General features: G+C 34.8%; 1 protein-coding gene across 1 annotated transcript; it reads left to right on the top strand.

Moving 5' to 3' along the window:
* The first annotated feature begins 398 nt into the window (after nt 1-398).
* Nucleotides 399-26416, top strand: LOC121432023 (E3 ubiquitin-protein ligase MIB2-like). Its single transcript, XM_041629835.1, has 18 exons — nt 399-667; nt 1884-2125; nt 3506-3680; nt 4932-5038; nt 5566-5736; nt 6006-6115; nt 7149-7259; nt 7837-7941; nt 10636-10795; nt 11615-11718; nt 13074-13225; nt 14342-14498; nt 14977-15131; nt 20599-20725; nt 21171-21392; nt 22133-22314; nt 24932-25194; nt 25554-26416. Exons 2-18 carry the CDS (start codon nt 1891-1893, stop codon nt 25757-25759), a joined length of 2742 nt encoding a protein of 913 aa, XP_041485769.1. The 5' UTR covers nt 399-667; nt 1884-1890; the 3' UTR covers nt 25760-26416.
* The last annotated feature ends 1037 nt before the right edge of the window (nt 26417-27453 follow it).

Here is a 27453-nt window from a genome sequence, read left to right as displayed (position 1 = left end):
TTTTGTGACCTGGGTGCCGTTTCATAAAGCTGTTCGTAAGTTAAGAGCGACTGGTGAACCTTTCTTTCGCGCTAAACCATCGCCAATGGTGTACCATTATACCAAAAGAAATGATCACCAGTCGTTCTTAAAGTCGCTCTTATCTTACGAACAGCTTCATGAAACACCCTCCAGTTCTGTTGCATGAAAAAATAATCAAATACCCCCCCCCCCCGGAACATAGAACAGTGACGTAATCATGAAGAAGAAAAAGCTTTCACATAACGGCAGCCCGGCAACGACACACTAGATCTGACATTCATTGAAACTTCTCATGCATTGAAATTATGTTGAAACTATTTACAGATCGCTACCAACACAAGAACACGAACAATAATAGAACAACATAACAAGAGACGTTCAAGTGTAGACATTGCAGTGGTTTTTCTACGCTACATGCTGGCATTGCGCAATAGCTGGGGAATCCCCGTAGACACCGTGCAGTATACGAAACAGCCGCTGTATTAAAATAATGTACTAAATGCTGTATCAAATTTGGCTCTTGTGGTATATTCGTAGACTTGTATGTAAAGACGCCATGACTGATCTGATCTATGAAATCTTGGAAAGCATTTGAGCAAGTTAGTGACGTATATTAGATTGACTTTGAAGAGTGCAGAAAGAATAGGTAATCTTATTGACTTTTCTTATATGATGATTACACGAGAATAGATATTAGGTCATTATATCTGTAGATCTATACACAATATGAGAAAGGGAATGTAATTGGCAAGTTGAAAATGGGGAGAAAGAGGGGGGGGGGGGGGGAGAGCACAGAAGAGAGAGAGATGGGGGAGGGGCTAGAGTTCTTGATCTTAATTGGCGACGGGGGGGGGGGGGGTCATGATGATTTGAGACTGAAGAGAGTTTATCAGCACCCCTCCCCCCCACCATAAAAATGGGAAAATTCGTCTGAATCGGGTGAATTATGCCTTAATGTGATATACGATTCATTTTCCCTCGGCATTACTAGGCCTATATTTGAAACGTGTAATATAAATTGATAACAGGTAAAGTTTCCTCCAATGAATTTTCACGGGTTGTCCACAAAAATTCAGTTTTGATTCCTGTCAAAATGATCAATATGAAAAATTATGCATCAAAATAAAATGATATAATTTTACTATTAACAATTTGAAGAATCAATTCATGATCATCGAACATTTATCATGCCTTGATGATCACAGAAACTTGTTTAATTATAATCTGCTCAATCAACCATATCTGTTCCTGCATGATTAAACAAAATCTCTAATATTGTATTGATAAACTCAAAGGCATGTCTGAAATATGATATATGATTTAGTTATTGCAATCTTTAATTCCATGAAGAAATAAAACTTTAAACTTTGCAAAAATACATATAATTTCTCATTATACCACGGTGTAAAATAATTATATCCATCCAACAGTACTTATAAATGTATAACGTCACTGTATATTTGTTTCAATTGAGTTAATTTTAGAGAATATTAAGTGATGTATGTCTATTTTTTCGAGGAAAATTTAATGCGATATCTTTCACTGAGGCACAAATACTGATAAAAAGGCGGAGATGGATATTTTGCTTACCTGGAAAAACACGAGTTGAAGTGGGGAGACCGGGCGTGAGATTCTGTATGTTTCGGAATCTAAATGAAATATCAAAACTGTAGCACAATGTAGAATATTTGAGTCTTTTAAATACAATTAAAACTTCAGATCGCTGCTTATACATGTATACGGATCCTGGGAGTGGATAGCGTGCTTTACTATATATGTATATAGTATATATGTTTAATAAAAGAAATACAATATGGAGAGGAAAATCCTCTGTTAATATGCCAATTTTTATTTGTTTTTAGCGGGTCAATGGGAACTCCTCCACAACCAGGTTTCCGTGTCATCAGAGGACCAGACTGGGTTTATAAAAACCAAGATGGCGGAAAGGGACATGCAGGAACTATTCTTTCACTCCAGGCTCAATGTCGGCCAAACTTTCCGAAGTTATCTGTGCTGGTCCAATGGGACAATGGTGATAAGGGTCTTTACCGGGTTGGTTACGATCAGGCCTTCGATCTCAGGATCATTGACACAGCTAATAAAGGTAATGATCTCAAATGACGTAATGCCATGGCACATAAAAAGTGGGGGAATGAGTTTTTGAATAATTTTTTTTCCGAATGATTTTTTTCGTTTCAAACTTCATGATCGATTCTGTAAGATATTTGTGTGTATAGATTAGTTTCGGGAATATATTAAAGACAATTTTTATCAAAATTTGATTTTAAAAAAACGTTAAACAACACCATGACAATAAAACACTGCCTCTGTGAGTGGACTTCCAGTTGATACCCCAAGCTAAGGCAACTGCTTCTGTTTAAATGATAACACCAATGTTGTACGTAATTGGAGGGAACACCTGGGTAGAACGAGGGGAGATCAAAAAGATGTTTTTCGGAACATGAGAAAGGTGCCAATTTGTGGCCAAGGATGTTTAGGATAGGTGATACTTTATGGTCTAAATATTCTCGATATTTTCAAACAATACCAATATTTGATAGGATTATTTATGCAAGGTTTAATCAATAATCGGTTGCGGCATAGTTTTATCGATTATTTTTCATTTATAGACCGTCCTTATCATACAAGAAATAGTGAAAAGCGAAATGTTAATCTTGACAAAAATAATACCAATTTGGGAAAACAATCAATTTCATTTTCTGGTCCTACTTTATGGAATCATCTGCCAAGTAATATTAGAAACACCCTCAGTCGCAATATATTTAGCAAATCGTTAAAATTAATGCTACTGGAAGATTATAATTAATTTGGTATGGTAAAATACTGCCTGAAAACAAATAATTCTATTTAAAGATTTTGTGAATAACTAAGATATTTATTTTTCTTGTAAATAGTGTAAATATGTTCACTAAAAATGATCGAAATTTTCTGCATCAGTAATAAGTAGAATTAATACTGAATTTTATGTACAATATTGAGTTTTAGTTAAAATTATTGTTTAAACTATGATAATATCTTTATTTGGGGCTAACATCGATTAGCATATTGCTATTATGTTAGCTCCAAGTACCATACATGCCATATGTTTTGTTTATATGTGATGTACTATTCCTTGTATTTGTATACCTGACAGTGATATTTGGTAATAATTATAAAACTGTGGTGTTAAAACTGACACCAATTGGTGTTAAGAGACGACCACACCCTGAGGTGTTAAAATAACACCTTAGAGATTGAACATAACACCAAGAGTGTAAATGTAACAACCATAGGTGTTGTAATAACACCTATAGGTGTAAACCTAACACCACCAATTTAACACCGGTGTAAAATAACTGGTGTGGTCCTCTATGTACACCGGTTAACCCAACAGTTTTTGCTGTGATAAATTCAATTCAAATTCAATACAAAAGGACAAGTTTAAATGATATTCTTTTCCATCAACTTGTTTTCCTTGTTATAGTTTGTCATCCTAAGATCTGGTGTGATGGGTGTAATGTTGATGAGATCAGAGGGATACGATGGAGATGCACCGAATGCTATGCCACTGACCTCTGTACAACCTGCTACATGAATGATGAACATGATCTTAGTCATGTCTTTATGAGAGTGCTTTCCTCAGACAAGACATCAATGGGGTATGTTCCACAACCAATCAAGAACTATGTTGTGTTTGATTGCTACTTCCAATGGACTTAATCATGGATATTCGAGGGGGAAATGGTCACCGGGTCTGGCAATAGCCCTTTGATTTGTTGCTTTTTGGTTTGAATATAATGGAGATTATGGCTTTGACATCCAATGAATGGGGTACCCATTTGACGAACTGGAATGATGTCTTGTCAATTAAGTATAATAATGAAAATGGTGAAATCTAAACAAACGACCCTCTGATTACAAAGTTCAGAAACACAACACCATATGACACTTCCAAATTATGCGTTTTTTTCAAGCAGAGTTTGACCATGATGCATTCTCTGTGAGTCTATAATTCGTTCATATAGGGGATATATTGTCAAAAGTTGAAACCTCAATGTTCCCTATCCAAGAATATAATATATACATAGTGTACAATCTATTGTACAATATACTGGATTATATGTACGACAAATATAAAATTATCCCGAGTGCAGGTTTATTTCACCGAGGCCGAAGGTCGAGGTGAAATAGGCTTGCACGAGGGATAATTTTATATTTGGCGTTCATATAGTCCAGTAATATTGTATGATAGAACGTTCACTATTCATTATAGTAAATAGATCCCTCAATCTAAGCCCACCATCATGGATTTTACCATAGTCTAGATCTAGATGGCATACGTTCTTCTTACTTTATATTTGTGAAATTCCAATTGAACACGATGTTCAATTTGTCGTCTGCTGCAAGGGGTTAAACCACGTAAATTTGTATTTCTATCTGCTATCGGAAATTATAAAAATGCTACTTTGGGAAATCGATATACAAATATATCGATTGAAAACAAATTAATCGATATTCTCCCCATTCATTTAACACGAGTTTTGCCATCCAAAAATCGAAAGTTATATTGTACATATGTACAATATAACTTTTTGAAGGGAGGTCACGTGGTACCAATCCAGCCAATCACAGCTCGTATTTTACTACCACTATTTACGAATATAATGATATATACAAGTATGATGATATTTTTCATGACGATTTGGAGAAACCTTTCAATTCAAACAATTCCTAGGATTTATTTGAGCTGTATTTTTAGTTACCTTTTACCTAATCAGAGGCACGGATGAAACGAATATCCATCGTAAGGTCTAGGGATATCCTTTATATATTTGTCTTGATATAAAGAACTGGGATGGAGTTAAACTGACGCATAACATCAAAATGTGGTTATTTTATAATTGATGTAGTCCTAAGATGCTACCGAGGTCATCATCTCCTCGAATAGCTCTCAGAGGGATATTTCCAGGAGCAAAGGTTGTCAGACAGCCACAGTGGCTCAAGAGACAAGGATCAGGTTTGTTCTAAGTGTGTTCTTATCCTTGATGCACCAGGAAAATATTTAATTCCTTTACTATGTTATGTGGAAAAGAATGTGAAGGTTTCTCTAGTTTTGCTGTATAGTATATATATATGTGTGGATGTGTGTGTGAGAAATTATACATGTACAACAGCTTTGGCAACTCCATTTAAATATTTTGTGAAAGAAATGGATGAATAGAACAACGGTATATATTATGTGGGGATTCGGAATCAACATAAACTTAAACAGAAATTTACCCGATATCAATTTTCCGTTGCAAAGAACATTTTGAGAATTCCATGATGTTCATTTCCATATAGATGACTTCTCTGCTTTGCCAACGTTTCGTTAGGAGTTTACAGGTGGAAAATCTAGCAGCATTGTATTTTAAACAGATGGTTCTGACTTCATACCTTATGAAACTACATTATGCGTTGACTGTAGAAAGATGGCATGAACAAGGAATAATCAAGAAAATCTTTAGGTATGAGTAATATGCAGCATGTTCTATCTTGTTTTAGGAAAGCTGCTCGGGACAGCGGTTAAACGTGAACAGACATCTGAGGAAAGAGTCAATGTCCAAATAGCGGTTGCGTTTTCATCTTCACCGGATTGGATAGACATCACTAAGATCTTCTGCACGCTGCCAGGCTCTGGCGGCCAGGTTTATGACGGACATCTACCAAATCTTGGTAAGAATGATGATATTTTGGATTAATAGGGTTGTTTACAGCAGCAGTGTGGCAATTCCATGACGCCAGTTCGAATTACCCTCGGTAAGGCACTCCATACTAGCATCTCTCTCGACAGAGAGGAAAGCATTTCCGCAATATTTGCTATTCCCCATATCGGTATATGAAAAATCAATTGCTGTGTAGTAGTGTATTAAGTTAGAAAGAGTGAGCTGATCTACAACAAATTATTTTTTTTCTTTTCCCTTTGGTCATGTTGGTTATTTCAGGAGATCAGGAGGCTGTGAATGAAGGAGACAACGTTCTGGTAACCGCGACCCCTGCAGAATTGGAGATACTTCACAAACGCAGAGCTCTGTGGAAGCCTGAGATCGCCAGCGTGAGTCTAAGAAATTACTCCATCTGTAATTGTAATTTACATGGTGATGGTACAATTCCGACTTTTATCATTATCTAGTCTCTCGGATGGTCCGACTCCTATGTCATTGCAGTTTAGTTATGAACATAGGCCAAACATCCATCCTTTACATTCTGATTATTTAAGTAAATTCATCCCACCGCTGCCACCGATTTATCAAATTCCGTGTCTAGAACATTTATTTTCGTTTTATCCTCGACGGAAAAGAGAGTTGTAGATGCCGATTTGCTCAAGGTATATTGTCAGCAGTGACGGAACTACGTGGGGGCGGGTTTAACCCCCCCCCTGGGTTGCAAAGTTAAAATTATTAAGACCTACATTTTGGAGCCAACCCCATTTTTGGGCTTTTTAAAGTTCTTGGTCAAATCCCTCTTGGAAAAAGATGGATCCGCGCCTGGTTAAATAACACCAACAGGCTCAATATTGAGCATTCAAAAGAATAACTCATCTACAAACAAAATTGGAATATGTAATTCACATTCCGGCTGTTTTTTTTTATGAATGAAAAAAATGATTAATCTAAGTAAAAGCAAGCCTTATGAAGTTTAAAAGAAATACATTATGTTTGTAATGCATGTTACAACGAATTATGATGGCTTTATCTTAAAATTCATGTACACGACCAATCGAAACAGAAAGAAGGAAATTGATAACACTGACAACCAGCTGGCATCCTATAACATGTTCAGCATTCCAGGTTCAACAGCAATATACATTTAAGTATTTTTATGATCTTTTATATTGTGATTTTTAATTGGAAATGAATGAATTGAACTTGAACTTGGGCAACAAATTTAGTGTTATCTCTAGTGTTATTACTTGTGTGTGGACATCTCGCAAACGGCATTTTCGTGGTTACAATTTTTGTACCAAAATATGATTGATTTTTTTCCCCTAAATCAGGGAAATGACCTTGACTTAGTAAAACTTTGAATTTAATAGCAAAAATTGTAAGGGTCACATTCAGAACGTTCCTTTGTCTATCCTGCAACAGACATATCGAAAGAAGGGCTTTGTGAACAGAATAACCCATACTGGCGACTTCGCCGTGACCTTCCATGATAGCCAAGAAACATTCACCATGAATTCTGCAGCTCTAAGAAAGGTAATTAGCACAAATTACAGGAAGAAGTTCTCCCTGATAACGATTAATGGATTTTGATAAAAGCCTCCCCCAAAAAATAAATGATAAAATAAAGATGAAAAATATTGGGATAGTTTAAAAAAAATCATTTAAAGAATATGAGTTATTTTTAACTTCTAATTTATGACGTCATTATGCAAGCAACAGCCCCCATATGTGGTGTAATACAACTTCCACGAAGCCCACATATTTTTATTGTATAACGTCTGAAAAAAATTCTCATAAGCGTGAATAAATGACATGTTTGATGATGATATGCTAAACTAATATAAACGCAAATTTGTAGTTGATTAGCATTCAGTTGCCAATACACTTTCTTTCAAAACCCCATCAAGGGATTGCAATTGGACGTACGTTTCTTGCGATGCCACAGAAAACTGTCCTTAGCTCCGGAGCGACGAGTCCATCATCATCATCGTTATCTTTATCACCATAACCACCACCATCATCATCATCGTCACCATCATCATCATCATCACCATAATAGGTCGTAGTGGTACTAATTCATATTTAACTTTGACTTACCTGTTGATTTAAGGTTCATCGGCTTTGTCTTGGTCAACTTGTCCGAGTAAATGATGATATGGAGATGGTCAAGAGATTACAGTCTGGGCACGGTGGATGGACTTCAGCTATGAAACAGGTAACCTTACATCAAAATAAGTGTAGAGGGGCTGAACATGCGTATTCTATTTTTTTTTTCTTTGTCAGTTATTGGCATAGAATTTGACGAATCCCTATGGAGGATTGGACCGCGTGAAATGATCTGTTTGCGATCTCATTTGTTGGGTTTTTTGCTTGTCATTTTTTCGCGCCAATTCGCACCCAAAGCCCGACTGTGGATCGCGCCTGCAATGGTTAAAAATTGTCCACGTATTCATCTATTTTTAAAGGGAAAGTCCAGGCTGGAGAAATTTATATCTCAATAAATAGAGTAAAATTCACAGAGTACAATGCTCAAAATTTGATCAAAATCGGATAACAAAAAGAGTTATTGGAGTTGAAAGATTTGGATTATTCCGGTGAAACAGTTCTACGCATGACTTTATGAATATTCATGAGATGGGCTGATGATGTCATATTCTCAACTTAATGAAAAAAAATGATGTCATATTGACACTTGTATTTTGTATTTTATTATATGAAATAAGGTTTATTAAAAAAAACCAAGAACTAAAACAATTGGATTGACAACTGATTAAATGCATTACTTATTAATTGCCGCAACTAATTTCATCATAATAGAGACACATCATTTACAGATGTATGAAAAATGAAACAATTATAATTTATGTAAAAACATAAGAAAGGGGAAAGTGGAGATATGACATCATTAGCCCACCTAATGGATATTCAGGACGAACTGTTGCTGATTGTTATCCGATTTTGCTCTGCGAATTTTACTCTATTCATTTAGATATAAGTATTTTGGGCCCGGACCACCCCTTTTACGAATTACGATATATATATATATATATATACATATATATATATGTGTGTGTGTGTGTGTGGGTGTGTGCGTGTCCGTGTATGAGTATGTATTTACATTTATATATATGTATATAGTTGTACATGTATAACTTTACACACACACACACACACACACCCCACACACACACACACATATATATATATATATATATATATATATATATATATATATATATATATATATATATATATATACATGTATATATATATTGTGTAAAGAAATGGATGAAGAGAACAATGGTAGGCGTAGCTTAAATCAAGGTTCCCCAGAGCTATCTACCCTCTTCATCCATATCTTTACACAATATTTACAATAAAAGAGTTGCCAAAGCTGTTGTACATGTATAGCTTCACACACATGTGTATATATATATATATATAAAATATGTGGGTGTGGGGGTGCGTGAGGGTGGATGTGTGTGTCACGCGGCCACGCCGTGGCCGCGTGGCCGAGTGGTCTAAGGCGCCTGGCTATACATGAAAAAGTCCAGGGTTCGATCCCCGGCCGCGGCACCTATGCCCGTGAGCATTTAATCTACAATGCTCTTTTATCCTGCTTTCAAATAAATGGAAATGCTATATGCATTATTGGTAACTAGGTGTGAACTTGTGTCTTAAAAAAAAAGTGTGTGTGTGTGTTGTTGAAGAATTAGAAAACAGAAAGAATTGGTAAATCAAAGATGACCAAACCATCTCTTTTTCATACTTCCTCTTCTTATATTTTATTTCAAACTTTTCCATTCTTTGAAGAATGTAAGGGTAGTCGCTCCGGTCTCTATGCAATTATGCTCCTGATTCAATTTTTCAAAGAATATACCTCATTTGCAGACAAACCCACCTGTTTTGAGATTTTTTTAATTTTGACAAACTAAGGAAAGAAATAGTGATCATTATTATTGACAATATATCACCATTGTTAGAACTATTTAAGTCCCTCGTACCTTAAAACCCACATATTAGTTTTACTATCCCATCTTGAAATTATACCCCATCAGTTATTTTGCATTGTTACTCATAATACCGTATGTTTAGAGCCTTAAGTCGGATTATGTTCTTAATCATTATTATTTGAATTTACTCACATGATTAATCGACCCGTTGTATTTAAGTGGTATTTTACGCATTATCTCTATATTTGTATTATTGATTTTCTGATAAAGATGTTTTCACTTTCAGTTTAGTTCTTCCTTAACTGAGGTATCTTTTATATGTATATTCTTCTTTCTTTCTGTTCTTTATTAGTGCTTTAAAACGTCGGTATAATGCGCTTTATAACTTTTGTATATTATTATTATCATTATTATTATTGCAGGATTCTACATAATTACCCAAATAAATCAACAGAACATCAGACCTACACAAAAGCATCATCTAATATTATTTTTGTCATAATAAACGATAAAGAAAATTTCAAGCATAATTTGATTTTTTTCGTGCGGAATTAGATATGTTCCTGATGAAATTGCAATTCAAGTCTTATATTTCAGGCAAATTTACCAGATTTTAAAAAGATTATTTTCTTCGAAATATGATATTTTTTTTCATGGTTTACAAACCGTTGTTTTATTCAATTTCATGATGCGTATGAAAGCCTTTTTAATAAAAATAGTAAAAAAATAGCACGTTGTTTTAAGTGTCACTCTAACAACAAGTTGTTTAAACCTTTTAGTAATTGTTTAAACTTCTTAAACAACTTGTTTAACACATTTAAACAGTTGTTTAAAAGTTTAAACAATAGTTGTTAGAGTGATGGGCTTATTAAAATAACATGCTTAAAATTTTTATAAGCGGTTTTTTTGGCAGTGTATATGCTCTTGAAAACAAAATAGTCCTTTCTTTGTTTTAGGCTCTTGGTGATGTTGGAAGAGTGATAGAGATTGACGGTTCCGATATTCGGGTTAAGCTGATGAACAAAAAAAAGTTCATTTTCAGTTCTGCTAATCTGACTCCAGAACGGATTCGTGTTCCTAAACCGAAAGACCCCAACTTCGAAGAAATGTTTCGCGGTAAGTTTGATTTGATTTGGTTTGAATTTATTTTTTCTACTCTTGTTTTCATTTACAATTCATAGTTAAACATACATAATAAACAGAGAAAATCATAATCATAATTCATAACTGTTTATAATAAAACATTAATTATAAGCAAAGTATAACAGGATTACATGTCTAGAAAAAAAAATATTCAATGACTAATAAGTTGGAATAGACTTTGAACATGGATGCTCCTGAATCACATTGTCATGGCAGTTACATATACTGGTAAAGTTTGAATGTAACGGGTCGTTCACCTCTGGGAGGCTCCCCCGTCCTTTCCTCAGAATCGAATGGATTATCAAAAAATATCATTTTTAAATACGGAGTAAATGATGATATGCTGCAATACTGTATTTTTCCCAAATTCAGCAGCAATACATGTACTTTACCTTTTTGCTATTATCTTTATGTTCATTCTGCGTAAATTATTGAACAGAAACGAACAGACATGATCGATAGATGACTATAACAAAATAAGAGAATAATAGTATTACTTGTAACATTGGCGGTGGAAGCCAAAAAATTAGAGGGGGTCTACCTGAAATTTTATGATGGACACATGTAAAAAAAATTGACAAGGAAAAAAAAAAGTTATCAACTAAAAATTTAGTGGGTGGATCGTCCCCCCACCTCAAATTTTTTTTGGGGGACCTGTCCCCCCCCGCTTCCGCCGCCTATGACTTGTAACTTGTAACTAGTAGATATAGAAGCAGTAGCAAGTTAATGAATCAGTATCAAAATCTTTGCTGTTATTTCATAATTAAGTTTAAGATTTCTTTGCCCATCAAGAATATAACCGCATCAAGAAGGATCCGGCAATTGCGTTGATTACAGCTTTAGCTCTTGGTGATATCAGCGAAGCGGAGCGCATCCTGGCTCGACATCCGGAATGGGTGAGATTATACTCCTATGACATATTTCTTCGTGGATCAAAGTGTTCTTCATTACTGCGTGTTTATTCAGTCGTTCATTTCTACGTAACTTTAGTTACATTTGGTAAAACCGATCAAGGTCCGACCGAGGCCTACTGTACCTCGATCGGGTACCTCTGCCATTTTTACCTGTGCCATTTTACCTCTGTCTGTTTTACCTTTGTCATTTTTACCTCTGCCGTTATTACCTCTCCCATTTTTATACCGACCCAAACCTATTGGCTCATTTCACTACTGTCTTGTAATTCAAAGGAGAAATGGGAAATTAATTATATTTCAGTGTCTTTGTAATGCAGTGTAATGCAGACGAGGCTCCCAAAGAATTTCCACTTTTTTCAAGGGGGGGGGGGGGGTGGCCAGCCGAATGGGTGACACGAGTGCCCCCACCCCCGTAGTAACGCCACTGCTACACATTTGTTTTAATTATCATATTTGTGTAATGTGATAATCTCTTTTCAGATTCTTGCAGTGCTGACTTTGCATTTACATTTTGGTTTGAATGATTATTTTATCAGCTATATCCAACTCTTTGGCAGTATGATGTTTTCTGGGAAAATGTAATATATGTGGTTTTATCACATCATTAGAATATTGTTTTGGGCGATTCCACGGTCAGTTGCATTACACTTTTACGTGTTTTTCTTATACTTGGTGCTGCCAGTTTTACAGGAGTGAGTCTTTCTGTCAAATTTATATGGTCAATTTATCTTGACAACCTAGGCTTTAAAACAATACATACAGAAAGGTATGATGAGCATTGTGGATGACGTCCCAAATTTCGGTCAGTCGCATTACACAAAAAGGACTTAGAAAAAAGAGACTGATTACTTTTTAATAGTTCTTTCATATAAAAACACCTTAACCAAATACCTGCAATGCATTGCTTACATAGAAGTCTCAAATAAGCCATAAGAATTTGGGAAGCAGTTTCAAGTTTCGTTGGTAGATAGAAAAACTCCGGTCAGTCGCAATACGGTCAGTCACATAACCCTTTATCCGGCGCCACAAATTTGATATTTTTTAACCCTTCCCGCAACTGATATTTGAAAATTTTATTTTGTTATGATGTAAAAGTATTCCCTTCAGATTATCAAATTGAAAGTTTTACAAAACAAATAAAAGTTTTCTGTAAAATTGATATTAAGTAAAAAAAAGAGTGAAACGAAATTGACTTTAATTAAAATGAAACTGATAACTTAGACTTAAACTGAAACAGTGTATATTTTGAAACTGATTTTAAAAGAAAGAAGAAATGTTTTATAACTAACTAATTATCATTTCATATACACAGTTCCTTTCCTGTTGTTTATATTCAGAATAATCACGAGCCCATGCCTGGCGCTTCACCATTAGGATTTTTTGCAGGCCAAGGAGATGTAAACGCAGTGAAGTTCCTCATTGAGAAAGGAGCATTAATAGAGTCCAGTGACTTGAAAGGACATACCTCACTTTTCCATGCAACAATGGCGTAAGATGTTTTATCTTTATCTGTCTCCCCCCCCTCTCTCTCTAGATATATATACAAATATACACATAAGTGATTGTGACATAACGATGATGTCCTCACGCGATATTTTTTTACAGCCTGCGCTGCTCCTATGATGGTGATGCTGTTTTGTGCGCGGTCCCATGACTACCTCAATCATAAATGTTATCATTTCAGTTCTTGTTATTGTGAGCATTCTTGTATGGATCCCTGAAGAAGACGTATGTTTAACGTCAAAAAATTTGGGCTAAAAAATACAGTGTTGGAACTAAATATGCATTACCACTTTGCCTCATTAAAATATATATATATATGGGGTGTCTGTGTATATGAGTACATATACACAATCTTACCAACACCCTACACACTTATTGTGAAATAATTGGTAACAGAGAATAATGGTAGACGTAGCTATTATTTTCTATTCCCATTATTTACTAACAGATTTGAACACAGATGTTGCCTTGTCTGTTGAATGTGTGATTTATTATCGTCCATTTGAAGCTCAACACAAAATGCACTAGTGTTTTGACATTACACATCAATAAAAAAGGTTCGATTTTTACCATAAGATATACCCAACTTGTCGGGAATTCGCTAATGGTATGGTTACGCGATAGCCCGACCAGACACGACTGCCTGAAATGATGGCACAAGCCAAATAGAATGTGTTATGGGGCCTACATTACAGCTGTCAAGTTTGACTCAATTAAAATGAAAAGAGTGACAATGATCTTGTTTTATTTAAAGGTGCTTGAAGTCTTGAAGTATTTTAAGGTGCTTGAAGTCTTGAAGTATTCTAAGGTGCTTGAAATCTTGAAGTATTTTAAGGTGCTTGAAGTATTCTAAGGTGCTTGAAGCCTTAAGTAATTCAAGGTGCTTGAAGTCTTGAAGTATTTTAAGGTGCTTGAAGTCTTGAAGTATTTTAAGGTGCTTGAAGCCTTGAAGTATTTTAAGGTTCTTGAAGGGAAGAGTATTCACAGGTCAAATGCCAATCGTCGCATGTGTTATTCAAAATATTATAGATTGTAAATAATAATCACACTAATTTTAAGAAGATGATCAGAATGATTTCCTTTCTCACTTTCCAAATTAAAGCAACAAATTCGAAACAGTGGAGTACCTCCTACAACAAGGAGCTGATGTGCACGCTATTGACTGGGAAGGGATAACATGTCTCTCTGTGGCGTGTGCTAAGGGGTTCTTTCAATGTGCACACTTTCTATTGATGCATGGTGCTGACGTCAACCAGAAGGTGTGAAAATCGTGTCAACTTGAATATCCGATTCGTTATCAGTAGATATATCTATACATTCAAATAAAATAAAATATTTTCATCAATAGAATGATGTGCAATGTAACTATTATAAATTCTGAATATATTTATATTGGTCAATGATATTTGTTTACAGTAATTAATTCTTAATGAGTAAATGTGTTATTTAGCACTTTTTATGAAACTGGAAAAATGTGTTTCTGTCTTTCTAATAGCATTGCCTTTGTGTTTATAGCTAAACCTACATCACATTATGGTTGAAGCAATAGGCCCTACTATCATATTCATGATAATACGGTGTGATATTGGATTTGATCACTATGACGATAAGAAAAGTGAACATAAAGAAGAACAATTTTAACCCAAAAAGGGATTGAAACTGCTGGCAACATCACAGATGACGAATGAATTTCTTTCTCCCCATTGTCATTTTTGCTACGATTCATCTTTGCAAAAGTGCGAGAATAATGTTACACCTGCACTCTTGACAATTCAAAGTGGATCGAGAACCATCGTAGACCTCGTAATGGATAGGAAGGATGCTGATCTGAAAGCGGTCTCAAAGGATCTAGTATCAGTCATGCATGGTGCAGCAGCTGAAGACAATACTCAGTAGGTAGAATCAGGACACTTGCTAAAGATGTTAAAATGGATCGATATGGATGGGGCTTGAGAGGGCTCTGCACCCAGCCCCCCCCCCCCCTGTTGCACCTACAAATGTAATAACGCCTACAAATGCAATAACGCTCACAAATGTAATAACGCCTACAAATGCAATAACGCCCACAAATGTTATAACGCCCACAAATGTAATAACTGTTGATCGCCCACAAATGTAATAATGACTTTACCCACAAATGTAATAAATTTTGAAGGGATTTTCAGCGAATCCGGTCTAAACTTAAATCCTATGGTAATGAGTTCATATAGCACAGAAATGCAAAGTATCATTTCCAGACCCAGTTAATAATGCGCTTTATGAACGCATTACTATTGGGTTTTAGTTTAGAACAGATTTGCCAAAAATCCCTTCAAATTTATAACATTTGTGGAAAAAGTCATTATTACCGGTATATTTGTGGGCGATCAAAAATGATTACATTTTTGGGTAAATTGCATCATCAAATTTGTGGGTGAAATTACATTTGTAGGTAAAGTGATTTAGTTTTTGGTTTAAAGTAAACGGGTCTGAAGATAAGACTACGCTTGATTCTCAATTTACTCTTGATTCTCAATTTACTCTCAATTTACTCTTAGCGCATATATTTGCAATATGCGCCGCATGATTAAGTTATTATTATAATATTTTAAATAACCGGGTCTGGAAAAAAAAGTCTTTGGACTTATATTATAATTTTGAAACAACCGGGTCTGGAAAAAAGACTTTGGATTTATAATATGATTCTTTGAATTAACTGGGTCTTGAAAAAAGACTTTGCGCATTTGTGCTATAGGAACACATTATTATAGGGTTTCAGTATTTAGTTACTGGGTCTGGAAAAAAGACTTGCTTGATTCTCAATTTACTCTTAGTGCATATATTCACAATACGCACTGTATAAGTTAAAACAACAAAGACATTGATTCCACCAGTTCTAATTAACTGGGTCTGGAGAAAAGACAAGGCTCGATTCTCATTTTTATTCCACTGGAATATCATTATCGCATTGTTACGATACTGCAACAAATAAGAAGGAAGATCTAATTTTAGATTTTATTTCCTTTTTTTATTACAGGAAATAATTAACCAAAAAATAACAAAATGATAACGGTCTTACATCAATCTTTTGAAGTGCTAGAGGTAAAATTCCGAAGTAATGATACAATATCCAAGTAATAATCCAAGTTGGCTGGGAAGATTCCTTATTGATGATGGCGATGATGAAACTGATGTTAAAGCACGATGAATAACAAAAGTCACTGTTAGGAGTTGAAATGTCTGTGAAGACGATGTTGATGATGATTAACAGGCAATTTCAGCATTCCATGGGTTGAAAAGCGTTCATTAAACAGGTTGCTGATCTTGATGGGAACTGAGAATTCCTCTCTCAAAATAACTGCAAACAGTTCATTGATGGCGTGCAAATAATTCCACAGAAGATAGATATTCCAGGTGGAAATAAAGTCTGCTCTGATAGACATAAAGTCTGGAGTGAAACTCTTAGCTCTGATCTGATATGATCTGATGAAGTGATCTGGTATGATATGATGATGTCCTTGAAGAAACTGCCACGTTATATATACACATTTCAACTATTCTAGAACCTTCTAGTATTCACTATTCTAGAGGCTTCTAGTATTCACTATTATGGAAAGTTCTAGTATTGTCTACATTTTGTCAGTAAAAACATTCTGCCCATATCTAGAGCAGTCTACATTTCTAAAACATTATTGAATGACCTCAGTGAAATCAACAACATAGCTAATCCTATTGTTCACTGAAATCCTATTGCGTAGCAATCTAGCAGTCTCTATTCACAAAGCTTTACAAAGACATTCCTGAATGTTCTTTATCATTCTAGGATATAAATATCCTTAAAGAGGAAATAACTAAATAAATGAATGTAATTGCTTGTACAATTCTTCTCATATGTAACAGTATCTTAGTTTGGACTTACATTATAATTTTTGAAATAACCGGGTCTGGAAAAAAAGACTTTGCACTTTTGTGCTATATAAACGTATTACTATAGGATTTTATTTTAGAACGGTTTCGCCAAAATCCCTTCTAATTTATTATATTTGTAGGTAAAGCGCATTATTACATTTGTGGGTGAAATTATTAAATTTGTGGGTAAAGTGTTATTACATTAGTGGGCGTTATTACATTTGTGGGTAAAGTGTTATTACATTTGTGGGCGATATTACATTTGTGGGCGATTATCACATTTGCGGGTGTAACCCCCCCCCACCCGAAAAAGGGAGAAATGGTTACTTGATTCCAGTTCCATTAATACTTTTCGTTCCCTCAGGTCGGATAAAACGAGCATATTAAAATGCTCACTTTGACAGCGACAAGAACATTGTGACCGCAACTTTGACACGTAATTTTGCTATATTCCAATGATATCATCTTCGTGTTTTCTGTTCGCAGTTGATTCGAAAAGTGTTTTAGAATATTAATTTTAAAATTATCAGATTGTAAGATTTTTTCGCATTGCATCTTAACCAAGGTTATTCCTATGATGAAAATTAGGCTAAAGTGTACATGTATCTATTCTATTGTACTGTATATGTATCATTTTCTACCAATAGAACACTAGTAAATGTAATATTCACCTTAGAGGTGATGATATTTTTTTCCGGGGATTAACTGTAGCCGATTTGGTATTCTCATGATCGCTGTTAAAAAGAAAACCTTTGGATATTTTTTTTTTGTATCTTGTACTAGTTTTTTCCGGTAAAATAGCTAGCCAGCAAGCTGCTCTCTTATTTTTGTCTCGCCTGAACGAAATTCGGCAGATACCTAGTGATCACATTTCCTGTTGGTCTGTTACAAAAATGTTCAAGTTTTAGTTCAACTCAGGGTGACCAGATTACACAAAATGAAATACGGGACATTTGACCAACGAAGATCAACAAAGCCCACACACAGTGAAAATATAAAGAATTGGAAGAGAAGGTGAACGAAAGAATAAAGGAGAAAGAAAAGAGATGATTGAGAAGGAAAGAAAATAAAGGAAAAACAGAAAAAATAACAAATAGTTAGAATAAAAGAATGAAAGAAATAATAAAAGAGATAAAATATAAGGTTTCCGTCATTCTTTGAAATTAATATAGAAAGAAAGAAAGAAAGAAAAAAAAAAGAAAAAAAGAAAGAAAGAAAAAGGAAGAAAGGAAGGGAAGATGAAAAAATATCTGAAAGACAAAATAAAGGAGAGAATTAAAGGGGACAAGGTAAGAAAAAAGAGGAAAGTAATAATGAAGGAAATAAACATGTTTCCTTCATTCTTTGAAAAAAGAAAAAAAGAAGAAAACTGGGAGGAAGGAAGAAAGGAAGGGAAAGGAAGAAAGAAACAAAAGAAAGAAAGAATAAGGGAAAAATAAGAAGGGAAAAAAGGAACAAAGAGCGGAAGGGAAGAATGAAGGGAGGAGAGAACGTAAAAAAGAGAAAATAATGGGAGGAGAGAAAGAACGAAAAGAAACAGGAGACGAAGAGAGAAGGAAGCCAAGGTAATTATAAGGGAAGAATAAAAAAGGATATTTGATAAAGAAGGGAAGAAAAAGAAGGAAAGAAAGAAAAATGAACAGAGAGAGAGAAAAGAAAATGTCTAGGAAAGAAAGAGATGAAATGAAGATAGATGGAACAAAAAGGGCAAGCAAAAAAGGTAGGGTATATAAAGAAAAGGGGAAAAGTTCAAACTTCAAGTAAACAAAAAATCCAATCATCTAATAAAAATCATAATTTTATTTGGTGTTTTTTAAAATGTATTTTTAAAAATTAAAAAATAAAATGTTTTAGAAATTAATAAAATTTCAAAGTGAAACACATTGTCAAACTTAAAAATTAGGTGAAACATTGCGGCATCGTATAAACCAAGACCCAAAAACGAAAGCTGAAACAACTAGATCTATGAAAAGTCAATAACTTGTTCCTCCGATTACATCTCCAAATCATTAATCTGAGAATCCATTTTATAGTTATAAGTATTTCCCGCCGATTTTGTGATTAGTGGTGGAAACTGTTTATCATGTGAGATTGTTTGCACCATTGAGAATTTGCTTCGATCCTACATGCCTAGCTTGTAGCCTGCCACACACAGGCAGGAGGCCAGTTCATTTGCAATGTATTGGGTTAGCAAGAAATCACCACGGAACTTGTAAAATATTGTTATCGATTTAATTGTTGTCCCTGCTTCGTCAGCTGTTGGTTATTTAATGAAAATTCGTCACTTTTATAACTACATTTTGTTCAATATTCTGAAATACGGGACAAATAGGCGTCCCGGGAAGGGTTTGTCGGGACGCCGGGACACAGGAGCAAAATACGGGACAATCCCGGGAAATACGGGACGTCTGGTCACCCTGGTTCAACTTGCTATCATTTTTTTTTAGTTCTGCATCAACTGTGTTCCTACTTGGTACATGTAATCCTTGGGTCATATAAGCCCATGAGAGTTATGGGGTCAAAGGTAATCTACGGGTCAAAAGGTCAAATGATATAAGGTCATGTCAACCGGTATTTTTTAAAGTTTTTTTTTTAACTTGGTCTTTTTTCTTTATTTCTACATCAATTTTAATCACACTTATGACAAATGATCTTTGGGTAATATCACATTTGTGTTGTTGAGGATGATGGTGTCAAAGGTCACCTAGGGCCAAAAGGTAAAGTTTTAGTTCAAGTTACTGATAACATTTCTTTATTTCTGCATGAATTATGTCCACTCTTTGTACATAATGATTTTTGCACGGGTAGTACCACAAGTGTGTTGTTGGGGATGATGGGGTCAAAGGTCATCTAGGATCAAAGGGCAGCCTTTTGTGCAAATTGCTCCCATTTCTTTATTTCTACATCGATTGTGTTAACGCTTGATAAAAATGATCCTTGAGTAATATCTTATGTGTGTTACTGAGAATGATGGGGTCAAAGGTCATTTAGGGGTCAACATGTCACTATTTCTTTATTCATGCATAATTTGTGTTTACACTTTTTGCTAATACGTGTGTTCATAAGGATGATGAAGTCAGGTTATCAAGGGATCAAAAGATCATATTGCATATATTAGAAATTGCGAAGGCGAGACTCGTGGTTCGTGAACCACCTTGTGCTAATTAGCAAATTAAGAGCTCTCCGAATATTGACTTATCTGCAAATCTACTTTGGATCTTTGGTCATCAGTTACTCTTATCGATCGCCGGTATAAACAGTTTACCAAAAATCTGGCTAAATTATAATCTCGGTATCTCATAGAGCCATGTTTTTGCAGTAACTAATTTAGGTTTAGGTGGTAACTGTTTCTACCATCATGCATGAAATTAGTATGTATATATTTATAGGTCTTAAAATATAATATTTGCTATCAATGCCCCTATCTGTTCTCATAATCCTAAATAATTCTCCTTCTTTTTGATGTTTCAGTGCTATGAATAAAATCTTAAACAAGGTTCCAAGACTGGTAGACGCACGTGATGACACGGGCAAGACTCCTTTATCATCAGCTGCTATCAAGGGCTGCCGAAATGCTGCAGAACTGTTAATAAAAAAGGTATTAGAATAAAATAGAACAATTATTCAAAATTTTATATGACTGGTATTTCTCATTAAAGGTTTTAAGTGATTTCAAATACAACGTAAAAGATTGAACTTCTGATATTTCTCAAAGCGAATTTGATAATATTGACTCCAAAACCCATTTATTAAAAGTCAGGAAACGTCTAAAAACACCGTTCAAAATTTATAACAAAAGCAAAATTCCAAGAAAATGATTAGAATTAGTAAAATGCTGTCCAATGTAGCAGGACACGTGCAAGAGATGACGTGGGACTCTTTTCACAAAAATTATGTTTGTCTAAATATTGCTCTTTGGAATTCTCAAAGGATAATAAACTTGATACAAATCACATCGAACAATTAGATTTAATCCCCCCCAAAAAATGGATTTGCTTTACCTTATTTATCATATTTCAATTTTGTGAAATCTTCCCTCACAGGGACACTGCAATGTGAATTTAATTTATGGAGAATATGGGATCAATCCTCTCGGAGTGGCAATTGGCAGTGGAAATCTCCATTTAGTTGATGTCTTGGTAAAACACGGTACAAACCTCAACCTTCCAAATTTTCGTGGGGATACTACCCTGCAATTTGCTCTGAATGTTATCCGGAAAACACAATCAGGACAAGACATGAAAGAAGAACCGTATATGGCCGAGGTACGTCACATCTACTATAATGTTTGAACTAAACTGATTATGTAGGTAAGGTACACTGCAAAAACTCCAGTGTTGATTTAACACCAGCCACCAGAGAAGTGTTAAACAACACCATTTTCGTTTTGGTCTAACACCTGAAAGGTATTTATACAACACCACTTAGTATTAAAACAGCATCGGTTTGATTCCAAACTGGTGCTGTTTCAATACTTCTCTGGTATTGACTTATATAGATTCCGGGATGGTGTTAAATTAACACCGGAGTTTTTGCAGTGTAACATGGGATTAAACAATAAATTTAGAGCTGAATCCATGCAAGGGTTAAAACCATATTTTCATTCTTGCAGCTGTAAACTTGAAAGAAGAAATTACATTATATCTCCACACTATAATAATTATCATACACCCTTAATATTTTCATAGTTCTTTCATCCATTTTGATTTAATTTTAGCATATTGGTTATATAGTAATCTTTTATAGATTAATGATACATGAAATGAACATTCGTTGCAATGCCTACATTTTTATTTATTTTTCAAAAAAAATCTTATTGTCCATAATGTCTATTGGGACAAACTTTTTCTGGCAGGGAAAAAAAGCTCACAAGCCCACCGCCCCTCAAAAAAATCTTACAGGGGGAGGGGGTACTTTGTCCCTCTGCCCCTATACGCCAGTGCTAGTACCCCATTATATACGACCAATAATTTTGTTGATGCTTAGTCGAATGTATTGGTTTCAGATGAAGAAGAAATGGGGGCACCTTGGAATCAAGACAAACTCAGATGCTCTTCTTGCCTTCCTCGTTTCTCATGGTGGTGATCTGAACGCAACCAACAGCGCTGGAATCACCATGAAAATCCAGCTTGACTTGGAACAAGATCCAATCCTGCAACCTCTACTCGATATACAAGCTCAAAGAGGGTATCTACAAATATTGTTTTCCTATATTTAACTGAACATACCGTAAGCTGACACTGTTTAAATATAAGTATTGATTTGATTAATGATTAGAGGGAGCATAATAATCATGAATTTGCACGTTACAGAAAGAGGCATGTTTCGGGATTCATAAATTCATTACAATATATATATTTATTTTTTGGATATTAAGAAGTTATTTGAGGTACACCATTGTCACTATTTCCTACCTATCTACACTTAGCTTGTATTTAAAATCCATGTAATCTTTTAATTCATATAAACTGAAATATTTTACTGCATATTATTACGATACTTTAAATTATATTTGTCATGACATGAATGAATATATAAAAACAACACAGCTTTTAAAGACCTTATCATTAGCTATACAGAATACATATACGTCAGTATATGAATGAATAATGATTTCACAGCGTTTTAATAACTTATCAAAAGCAAACTCGACAAATTAATAAGCTACGAAATACCGGTATATTAAAGTTTCATGCATTTTCTTCGCTTACATAAGAGTATTTACTTCAATTTAAATTCAATTTGTTTTATTTCATTTTCAACAGAACAAAGTAAAGTGATCGAAAATAATTTCAATGACATTTCCAAATGAAATATATATACAAACAATTATAAATTGAGGTATGTATGATATTTTTTTCATAAGTAAAACAAAACGAAGTATTATACGTATAAGCAAATTATCATAAACATTATAAACACGGAGGTGTGATGCCTTTATGACTAGAAAAATGTAATTGATTATTGTCTTCCTTGACTACAAATTTGAATAATTTGCATAGAATAAAATACCTGAATGTTTAATATTTAGTAAATATTAAACATGTAATGCAGGGACCTTGCCTCCATTGGCGGAATCCTTCACCTCTAGCTATAGGCCACATATTTTGCGATTTCTTTTTTCATTACTCTTATTTTGGCTATTGCTGCGGCAAATATGCTACAAACAAAATGTAAACGAAAAGAATCGTCTAACTTGATCCTGTACTTTTCACAAATTAGAGAAGGAATTACTTCCAATTTTATTTTTCTGTGTAGATTGTTTTTAAAACTTTGGATTCATAACTTAACAAAAATATGGTCGGACTTTTCTAAATAAAAGTGGTTAAAATCACGACTTTGTTCGTTTGAGACTAGATTTCAGCCTGATTGCAAACGCAAAAGATCCCATTTTTAGGCTCGCGAATTTGTTTATTAAAGCAACGAACTAAACATTGAATATGCATGACAGTATTTAAATTTGGTTGTATTTTCTTCCAATATGCACTCTAAATTCCAAGGATTGAAAATAAATCCAGGTCGACTGTGAATATTGACCAGCCGAATTTAAATTTATTTTAATTAAATCTTGAGGATTAACTTTTAAATATCAAAAGATTTAAAATCAAACCTTTTAAATTAATATTTAAATTAACATGGTTTCAATCTAAATCTCATATTCGGCTGGTTCCTATGCACAGCCGATTTGGATTCATTTCATCAATCCTTGGAATTCAGAGTGTGGTATTTAAAGGGGAATCCAGCCTTGGCCATAAAATGTTGTGTCGGGAAGGAGAAAAATAAATTAAACAGAATGGTGAAAGTTTGAAAGAAATTGGACAAGAAATAAGAAAGTTATAGCTGCTTTAAAATTGAGATCACTAATAGTATGTAGATTTCAAATTGGCAACTCAGTAAGTAAATTATGACAAGGGGCAAGGACAACTTTCTCATAGGCCATGTACTTTATTATCAGGGATTTGTGGTTTTCTCTTAAGTACCTATTCCCCTGGGGCAGTAATCTAAATATAACCCAGGTAGTATATTGTTTTATGTCCTCATGAAAGAAAAATGATAATTTGAATTAAAATTTTTGGGAAAATGACATTTTGGCCAAAATATGTATTGGAGTACATGGAGGAATAGTCTTTGCCTTACATCACTATGACATCCCATATGCGGCCAATTTGAAGTCTCCATGGGTATAGTGATTACCAATATTTACAACTTTTAAAAATTCATAACTTTCTTGATGTTTGTCCAATATTGTTCAAACTTTCACCTATCAACTTGTCTGATTTTCCTTTTCCTTATAAAAACAATTTTTTTATTTGGGTTGGATTCCCCTTTAAAGGATTTCGATACAAGTTATATCAAAGTTGAAAGCCATTGGTCAATATAGCAAAACAATCGAAGCTAGGAATATAATTTACATTGCGGAAATAATATAATGTAGTTATCCTTATCATACGCCTAAAAATTCTTGGTTTTGAAGTTCCTATCTCTGAACATATAATCATATTCCAATTTCACACATCGAATCCAAGCAATCTAGTTTGAAACTAGAAAATTTCCAGTTCTTATATCGGACTGCATGAAGCGTATATAAAGAATGTACGTATATCGTTGAGACAGCGAATGAGCTGGCGTCGTCCACCTAACTCACAGTTTTGAGTTAGTCCCTATTCTCGTACGATTCTGTTTGTTAAGCAGATCGTTGTCCGCTGCTAGTGATGTAAAACTTCTATTCCTTTCTTCTTTAGATATGAACATACCGCTCTACGATCTTTGTTGATCTTTGTTTGCAATCTCATTACGCATGCAGGAAAGACATTGCAAGACAGCAGACAGCAGCTAACCGCCCTCTTCGTAACCTGACTAAGAAGAACAAAGACACCGGACGTGATGCCAACCCTATGTCATCTTTTTTTAAGGAGAGTGCTGCAGCGAGACCAGCCGCAAAGAAATCGAATTCTGGAACAGCGGAAGCCTCAGTGAAGTTGACTGGGGATTCGGCGCGCCCTGGGACGCAGAGAGTCCCGGAAAAGAAGGTGGCAGCGGTTTCTAGCAGTCAGCAGAATTCCACAGGTGGTGATTTGATTAGTTTAAAACAGGAAGAGTCATGCTACCATGGTGATATAAACTCAAAATATTCCCTGGACTCTGTTATATGAATGATCAATAACAGACTGAAAAACCCCCAAGATTGTTATCAGCAAATCAAATTAATGACTAGATGTTAGTAGCTTGTAAGCCAACATCCATTGTTTTTCAATGGGTAATCTTCATTATCATTTTGATTGAATAAATGAGATGTATGACAATAAAATGCGTTGTTATTCTAACTAACAGGACGTGGCAAAAGGCCGAATTCATATTCGAATGTCTTTCAGACTCTCATGTAAAATAATATGACTCAATTATATCTCATTCTGGTCTCTTAATAGGCGAGTTACACCACCTACAAACTGAACTCCAACGTAAAGACAAAGAGCTTGAGATCCTTAGGTCACGTGTCCAAACACTGGAACACCTGGTCAAGAAGAAGATCTACTTTGCTTGCGGTCATGACGTCATCAAGAGCATTGCTGATTTGATCCCGGAATGCCCTAATTGCAGCGAGCCGATTTCCTCAGTCGTGGACCTGAAATGAAATGATAAGGACGATAATGATGACAGGGTTGACAATGTCGATTGTGATGGCGATGATGATTATGATGATTGTCTGGAGCTTTGCAGGGATTTGAATTAAATCCAAATGGACTGTATTTACAATCGATTTCTGGATTTAGGTAACCTGAAAAAAAAATCTTTAAAGATTCGAATTCAAATCGTGGGAGATTTCAAAATCAATCTTTAGGATTAAAACTTTAAGACTAAAACTTCAGTCATTCTGGATTTATTTTAAATCCATGCAAATTAGAGTGAAATGATTGGTGTTTAGATGGGAGTGCTTCCTTTAGTATTTAGTAGACTCAGATATTGGTGAGGCGGGGGAAGGGGCGATCACCTTAGTTAATTCCCCTCCTGCGATGTTTTTTATTTTCTTAAAAAAACGCTTAATTTGAACAATTTTATCTTATACAAATCTAATGATGATTGGATATCAAAAATCTACGAACAAAAATACAGTATTCGAAATTTTTTAGGTCACCTTATTCTCTAAAATATTTTTATATTGCTCGTTTCTCACCGTTTTCATTCACTACAGCATCCAGTAGCTCTGTAATTTCTAAGATACATGTATTATTTCGATTGTGAAGTGATATATTTTTCTCCATCATAAAATACCAAAAATACTAGGGGGACATTTGATATTGTGCCCCCCCCCACTATTTTTGGTAGGGGACACGTCCCCCTGGGATTTCCGCCCATGGTCATTTTGGTCAAGCAAAAAAAAAGGTTCGTTACAAAATGAAATTGCTTTTAAATTAAATTACTGCAATTTAGCATACCCCGCTTCCCCGGGCTGTGTATGGCTCCGAGTTATTCTTGGCATATACATGTTTAGTGTTTTCACCGCTCTTCCCCTTCTTAGTTCCCCATCGTGTTACCACAATAATGTTCTTTGCACGATACCAATATTTTAGGATTAGAAAATGTGATAAAATCTTTGAATAATGTCCGAAATAATTTCAGAATATTACCACAGGGGCCGTTATAAGCGCCCCCACTTTGCACAAACGTGTTGATACGTAAATGACCATCTAATTGTGATATTTGCTTGGTCAGGCCACCCCCTTTTAAAAGCGTTCCGCCGGATGATTAACTTCAAAAGATTGTCTTTGAATGTGGAAAAAATTAGAATACATAAAAATGTGCGATCTTTATTTTTTAATGCCAAATTCATTATGGTCAATGCTTAATTCATATCAAAACGTCTAGTATCATAATCATTAAACAAAAAAAGTTACTTGGGCACGTATACGTGCCAATGGCAAGAGGAGGCTAAGGGCACGCATAGCTGCCAATGGCTCTTAAAGAGTTAAAATAATGGACTCCAAATAAACAATGTTCTATCTTTTCTGTACATCGTGCTAAAGCCGTTTGGATTGATCTATTCCATTGATGTTTTTGATAGAAATTATCACAAAATAGGCCTCTGACATGAAGTTTGAATTGAAGTTTCATTTTGCTTTATTTTGTTTAAGATTCCATGCAGCATTCGGCGCGGATATTTTCTTCAGCATAAAAGCCCCGTAAAGGCTTTGACAACTATATATGGTGCTGATAGTTTGAAAGCAATTAGATCGACCTTCATTTTTTGTTCATACTTAAAACCAAATTAGGAGATTATTTATTTTTGGATAAGTTTACAGATTATGTTCCAGCCCCCTACTTTTTCCA

The sequence above is a fragment of the Lytechinus variegatus genome, chromosome 18 (genome assembly GCF_018143015.1).
Source record: "Lytechinus variegatus isolate NC3 chromosome 18, Lvar_3.0, whole genome shotgun sequence".
NCBI classification, from domain to species: domain Eukaryota; kingdom Metazoa; phylum Echinodermata; class Echinoidea; order Temnopleuroida; family Toxopneustidae; genus Lytechinus; species Lytechinus variegatus.
Note: the sequence above shows the minus strand (reverse complement) of the source record. Positions and strands in the feature narration are given on the sequence as shown.